The sequence below is a fragment of the Labeo rohita genome, chromosome 2 (genome assembly GCF_022985175.1).
Source record: "Labeo rohita strain BAU-BD-2019 chromosome 2, IGBB_LRoh.1.0, whole genome shotgun sequence".
Taxonomy (NCBI): domain Eukaryota; kingdom Metazoa; phylum Chordata; class Actinopteri; order Cypriniformes; family Cyprinidae; genus Labeo; species Labeo rohita.
In genome coordinates this window covers 7,441,723-7,449,273 of record NC_066870.1, presented here as the reverse complement: position 1 = coordinate 7,449,273, position 7,551 = coordinate 7,441,723, and the positions used below count along the sequence as shown (strand labels likewise).

General features: G+C 38.7%; 1 protein-coding gene across 1 annotated transcript; it reads right to left on the bottom strand.

Annotated features, from left to right (window-relative positions):
* Positions 1-1,530: 1,530 nt before the first annotated feature.
* Positions 1,531-7,245, bottom strand: chst2a (carbohydrate (N-acetylglucosamine-6-O) sulfotransferase 2a). Its single transcript, XM_051096339.1, has one exon. The coding sequence runs from the start codon at positions 6,672-6,674 to the stop codon at positions 5,280-5,282; it is 1,395 nt and encodes a 464-aa protein (XP_050952296.1). The 5' UTR covers positions 6,675-7,245; the 3' UTR covers positions 1,531-5,279.
* Between the last annotated feature and the right edge of the window lie 306 nt (positions 7,246-7,551).

Here is a 7,551-nt window from a genome sequence, read left to right as displayed (position 1 = left end):
GAATGGCAGTGTGTATATATATAACAAATTACATTAATAAATGATAATATTAATAATAATAAAAACGCAAAAGCTGTAATTTTATAAAATATTATTACAAATTAAAATAACTTTTCTCTATTTTAATATATTTTAAAATATAATTCATTCAGACGATGCAAAACTGATTTTTCAGCATTATCAGTCTTCAGTGTCACATGATCCTTCAGAAATCATTAGATATTTATTATGATGTCTTTTTACTATTAAAAAGAACAGAATTTACTTTAAATAAAAACATATGGGACAGATACTAACAATGAATGCTAATGTGTTTATCTATTTATATTATAGTGCAATTACATTAGAAAAAGTGTGGTAATACTATGTGCATTTAACATTTATTTCCTTTAGTGGCCAGCCTAAGGCACACCTGTGCAATAACCATGCTGTCTAATCAGCATCTTGATATTCCACACCTGTGAGGTGGACGGATTATCTTGGCAAAGAAGAAGTGCTCACTAACACAGATTTAGACAGATTTGTGAACAATATCTGAGAGAAATAGGCTTTTTGTGTACATAGAAAAAGTCTTAGATCTTTGAGTTCAGCTCATTAAAAATGTGGGCAAAAACAAAAGTGTTGCGTTTATAATTTTGGTCAGTGTATATCATTTTTTTTTTACCTCTGATCCACCACGATGTCCAACTGTTCTGAGCGCGTTCACAACAGCCGGTGCCTGACGCATCAGCGTGCTCTGGCATAGTAGACGAACGCACGGAAGCGATCTGTCATGCATATACGTCACTTATCGTTGACGCCATGCAGAGAGATTGTGGGTAGGACGGCTACTCAAACTGGTAATTATTTGTGCTTATCCTGATTGTTGTAACTGATTAAAAACTAAAAGTTAATGTTTGTTTGCGCAAACTCATCCGTGAGTGCTGACTTTTCACCCACTCCCAACTTTTGAGCTTGATCGACTGAAGTTATGGTTGCTTGCACTTCGGCTGGATATCAACACAAACATGAAGTTACTAAGAGTGTGGAGGGTCTGCAGCGATCATTTTCCAGAAGGGGATAAAGTACTACTAAAATCATCTGCTGTGCCTATGTTTTTTTTTTTCGTAACAAACTGCGGTCACACACTGGTCCTAGACAGTTGGACATTGCTGTGGATCAGAGGTAAAAAAAAAAAAGGTTTGTATATGTTTTTTTTTTTTTTTTTTTTTGACTCTCAAAACTATGGGTCCCATTGACTGCGATTACATGACTGACAGACTGCAATGGTTTGAGTTAAAAATCTTTGTTTGTGTTCTACTGAAGAAACAAAGTCACCTACATCTTGGATGCCCTGTGGGTAAGCAGATAAACAACAAATTTTCATTTTTGGGTGAACTATCCCTTCAAGTTTCACTTTGTTCTGTTGATGTTATTTGTTCTGTTGCTTGTTCATTTAACTACTGTTTAACTGATTGAAAAGCCATGCTTAATAAAGAAACTTGAAGTGTAAATACATAGTATATTCATGTTTAATAAGATACAACCTTTTAAAATTCATATGCAATCGTATATTAGGTTTTTCCGTGGTACAGAGAATCACACATTTAATTGTAATGGATATGGACTACTGAAATGTTGGTATTCTGACAGCCATGAGTCAACACTTTTCAGTCATGTGTGTCCAAATATTTTACAAGCAGTGTACGTTTACAGTAAGCTGCTTATCTTAAACATCCTGTATTACTGGAAGTGTCATCAGGAGGTCATAGTGCTATCAGGGACATCCAAGAAGTGATTTCAGGTTTCTCTCTCACCTCACGTTCCCTTTACAACAGCAGGATAAGGGCACAGAGATGGCGAAGGGCCAGGGCACTTGCCGGGACCCGCATTGAGCGCCAACAGATCTTCAAGCCCAGCCATTCAGCACCCACTCCACATCCAGCCCTCTGCTCCCGACCCATCAGGGGCCTCCCCACCCGCAGCTGCTATTTGTGGAGAACAGAGGCTGCTCTCTCGTGGTTTCCCATTGCTCAATCGCTCTCACACACTGCTGCAAGAGACGCTGTAGCCCACTTCACAGAATCAAGGAATCATAGTCACTGGATACCCCTGAGAGACAGACTGATTGTCTCAGATTTGCGGTCTACTACAGTTGACAGTTTAAAGAGCATCTACATCACTGACATGTTAGGAACAGAGCGGCTGGCACTGTTGTTTCCCTGATATTACAGACGCTTGGCTCTTAAAATAGCTTTTGCACTGGTACAGACGTCACTATAGATGCGTAACGGTAACCTAGTTTATTCTAGAAAATGTACAAACTGCTGTTGGTGCATAGTATACATTGGGATTGTATAGGGATTTCTTTTTATTGTAAGTCTTTAATGCTCACAAAGGCTGTACTTCTTTGATTAAAAATACATTAAAAAATTTAATATTGTGAAATATTACTACAATTTAAAATAGATGTTTTCTGTTTTACTATATTTAAGAATTTAATTTATTCCAGCATCATCACTCCAGTGTCACATGATCCTTCAGAAACTATTCTGATCAAATAAAATTCCTTGTTATCATTGTAATGTTTGATAATATTTTTGTGGCAACCATGATACTTTTTTCCCCATGATTCTTTGATAGACAGAAAGTTCTAAAGAATATTTTAAAATTCTTTAAATGTGCAAAATTACTTCAGGCCACGCAACAGAAAATGATGTCATCAGTTATAAACGGTAAATAATCATAAATCCAAATGTTAAGATATATTATCTTCTACATTTTCCACACTCATACCTTTTTGAAGTTTGTTATACCGAAGCTAATTTATATTCACACAGTGAAAGACAGACTTCTACATGTTTGCATTTCTTTCCTCCTGCATTTGAATGGAAGTAAATGAAACAGTAAACACAGTGTGACCTAGTCATACTTTGAGAAAGTGTGATTTTCTTTTGAAATATGTCGATATGCCCTGTGATTTAAAAGATTTACAACGCAAATGTGAGACTAAGAGATGAGAAACACAGGGATCAATCTATATGAAATCAATCCAGATTTCCAGCAGGGTGTAACTTAAATGAAAAAAATGCAGATTGTATGTAAAAACATTTGCATATGGTCAAAGTCACTGTGCTTTTTTGCAACAGGGACGGCTGTATTTTTTTAAATGTCATGATATCTACACACCTACCAAACCCAGAAGTTTGGGAGTACATACTGTCACAAATTCATTTCCTCTCTGTTTAAACCAGACTTTCATGCCGAGAAATGAGCTAAATTAAAACCTGCTAGACGTGTTTTAAGAATGCAATTCTACGGGCCACATTGGAATCAGGGCGCGGCAAAGAGTTATTATTCCTTCTCTAACCTTACGCTAATAGCCTTAATATTAATCATAACAATTCTGCAATAAAAAAAGGGAAATACAGACCTCTTGTCCAGCCCTAGAAGTGGAACTGAAAGAAATCATGCAGCTGAGAGTGACTTACTCTCAGACCTTTTTAGGTGAACCACACTGATACAGTGATTGGGTCATTGCTGTTATGCAGTACCTTTGAAGATCTCTAACTTAAGCATTTCTATTAAAGAGTATAGAAAAATCTTAGAAATATTAGGTCAAGCTCAGGCACCTAAAATTTAATTATATCTTACATAAGATGGAAATGAAGAGCTAAAGTTAGCCATTGCTCAGAGAGACAGAGAGAAAAAAGAAGTTAACCATCTTTTAAAGTATTGATATTATAAAGTCGATTTCTGTCATTTTATCACAAAAGATGGGTGGATAAACTAAATAATAGCACAAAACTTATTAAGTACACAGCTAATAGTGATACTGTTTATTTCTTGCTGACAACAGTTTCACTTCCTAAAGGATGATGTCGTAAAGGAACTGGTTTATGAAAGTTAAAGCTAGTTAAAGTTTTGATAGGTAAGTGATAACAGAGATGTGACAATAACACATAGATAGATAGATAGATAGATATCCTAGTGAAAAATAAATGTATTTAAAATACATTTATTTTATGCTAAGTACATTTCTTTAAATTAAGTTTTATACATGATCTGAATAAATAAGCTTTCCACTTATGTATGGTTTATTAGGATAGGACGATATTTGGCCGAAATACAACTATTTGAAAATCTGTAATCTGAGGGTGCCAAAACAAAAATCTAAATATTGAGAAAATCGCCCTTTAAAGTTGCCCAAATGAAGTTCTTAGCAATGCATATTACTATCAAAAACTAAGTTTTGATATATTTACCGTAGGAAATTTACAAAGTATATTCATGAAACATGCTCTTTACTTAATATCCTAATGATTTTTGGCATAAAAGAAAAATCAATAATTTTGACCCATACTGTCTATTTTTGGCTATTGCTACAAATACACCTGTGCTACTTATGACTGGTTTGCGGTCCAGAGTCACAAATACATTTACATATTATGTACTTAATTAAAATACTCTGCAATTGTACTTATTATACTAAACTGATATACTTAAAGTCTGCTAAATTAAAACAACTAATTTTGTACTTAATGCAAGCACTTTAAATATTTTGCATTTAAAGACCAATATTATTTAAAGATCATACAATCCTCATCAGTACTGACATTAAAATATATTTTAGGAATAATATTAAGAAATGTGCACTGTGCACAAGTAGTCCTCCAAATAAAGTTTAAATACAATTTCTATATTAGTAAGTCTCGAGGGATGTGTCAGTAAATATTTTAATAGACTTGTACTATACTTAGTATAAAACACATACATTTTAAATCTATTACTTTTTACTGGAGTAGATAGATTTAATATTTTATCCCTTAAATTAAGACATGATGGGGACACGAAAATGTACTGCATAACAAGAATGACCCGTTTATGGACGTGTTAACCCAGAGACAAAGTCTACAGGAACTAGAGCATGCCTCAGCTGATTTAAATTAGACACAGAGGACAGTGAGACTATTTAGATAGATGCCCTTTGGTCTGTACAGCCCTGAAATCAGTGAATGCCAGATCTAAATGTTTTGATTAAATAAATATCTTGGCGTAGCTTTAATGATCAATGACACATCGTACACAAAGTATTTTTTCTCTCTTATTTGGTCGAACATGTGGTGATGCACAGACAATATTCTGGTCCCAACATACAATAAGTGGCTGTGCACAGTATGATGCAAACAGATACATTCCACTGAGCCATTAAGCATTGAACATAAATAACAGTTCGTACAGAATGAGTATCAGGCTGTTATCAGCACAAATGCAAAACATCAAACGTCTTTGGCGGTGGTTTATATTTTGGGCACTGTCAATAATGGCCTGCTCAAATCCTTAGCCTCCCCGGCCGTGCGAACGCGCAGGTATCCCAGCAGAGACATGGCATGCTGACAGTATTCCTCCACCTGTCTGATCTGCTGGTAGTTCAACACAGTTCTCCAGGCGCTGGCCGCCTGCGTGGCGTTCCTGGAGGAGACGATGAACGGTTTGGTGGAGGCGTTCGGCCCTGTTGTCATATTCATAGCAAAGATCTCAATGTCGTGATTGGCTGAAAGGTTAACGAAGCGGTAAACATTCCGAACAGTTTTAATGGGGTTCTCCACCAGGTCCTCGTAGCGTACCGTCATGTATTTGCCTTTGAACCAGTTGGGAGGGTGGAGAGCGGTTTTCAGAGTTCTAGACATTTGTTCGCAGATCACCTCCATGGCTCCAATGGAGTGGTAATCTGAGCCGTCTTTTTTGTTCATTTTGTGGTTGGGGTCCACAAATGGCACGCGACGAAGCTTGGGGTCTCTGCTGCGCACGACTTGCAAATTCTCCCGTATGAGCCCGTGTCGGGATTTAATCCTGGAGTTGGCCACCGCCCTGGGGTCTCGTACCAGATGAATCACTTTCAGATTCAAAGAAGGGTCCTCCATTAGAGGGGCCAGGACGTTGACGTCCAAAATGCGAACTCCTTTGATCACGATCGTGTTGTATTTTAAACACTCTTCCTCCAGCATCTGAAGGCTTTGTGGAGGACACTTTCTGCAAATCTTTTCGTCCACCATTCCCACCACATCCTTCCTGTAGGACGTGCAGAAGGGGTAGGAGCAGATGACCTTATTGATGGCGGCCCCAAACAGTCCAAGAGTGGTTATGTTCTTCCCTCCAGGACTGTTGTAGAGCTGAAAAACTGAGAAGTCACACCTGTAAAGAGAGCTCAGCATGTCCCTGGCCGCTCCTTGGAGGGACACGGCGTCCCCAGGGTACAGCTTCTGCCAAATATGCCACATGGGCTCGTACAAGAAAAACACGTCTGGGTTTTGGTTGAAGAGCTCCCCGAAAAAAGACGAGCCGGACCTCCAAGTGGTCAACACATACACCAGCTGCCTTTTCTTGACCTGCGGGGCTTTGTAAAGGTATCGGATGTCCGACCTGCTTTGGAAGTTCACTCCCTGCACTGGCTGGTTGCACTGCTGTGGCTCTTTGGTCCATTTGTAATTAGCCAGGTTCAGCATGGTCAAAGCCACCAGCAGAAAATAGGCCAGAAACATGATGATCTTCTTCCGCCGTAGCACTTTCATCACTATTCCAGGGTTGGCGATTATTTTGGTGTGGCTTCTCGTGCAAGACTTGTGTTTTCTTCCAAAGCCAGCATTCTTCTCCCATGGTGGTGTGAATTTTAGAGGGTAGGGTTTGTTTTTCATTTATGACACAGGAGAGCCAGTGATGTCCCAAATAGAGCTGCAGTCTATCACATGCAGCGATGATGGCATAGAAGAAAGCGTGACATCTGCCCCAAGTCCATGTAATCGATTATCGATTAGGTGATGCGTGGGAGAGGAGGGGATGCCCGACGCTCCAAAATACGAGACGAAAGGAAAACAAACCGCACCGCAATGCGCAGGCTTTCATTCGGATACCACAAAACGGATGCCGGTCATAATATTAAACAGCAAACAAAGCTACGTCGAGCACATCTCGTTTTGCTTACCGATGAAAAGCGCCGGGGGCTTCATCCCGAAAACATTTTGCGTCCAGGGCACTGGATGGTGTAAAATGGCGATATACTTGCGTGCGCGATCATTTGCGCTCAAAAGGAAGGAAACCCCGTCATCCTAAAGTTCCCTTTAAATAAACGGAATCAAAAGAAAAGCCATCTCCCGTCAAAGTGATACCCAGCCTTTGCTCTGTTGTCCGGGCGTACGCTATAACTAATTGGTACTGCACGAATTACATGGCAGCAACGGAACAAAAGTTCCACCTCCTCTAATCGCTGATTGGTGGAGTGAAGAGCGTCTTGGCGATTACTAATGACGCTATTGGTTCACGTCGACGTCCGTCAAATCCCACTGGTCCCAGCTAAGCCTACATAGCAACATGATGCACTATATATCATGATGTAAAACATTTGGAGACTTCTGTCACTTTAAGCACGATTTATAATCTTAGAATGTGTCTAAAGGACAAAGTATCAAATATTTCTTACTCTTACATTTCTATACATATTTAACACTTTTCTTTAAAAGGCGCTTTATGTTTAGGACTGTTTAAAGATATGCCGTGGATATAAAGTACACGTTT

Coding starts and splice junctions, on each gene's coding strand:
- chst2a (XM_051096339.1), bottom strand. CDS start 6,674: ATGAAAAACAAACCCTACCCTCTAAAATTCACACCACCATGGGAGAAG.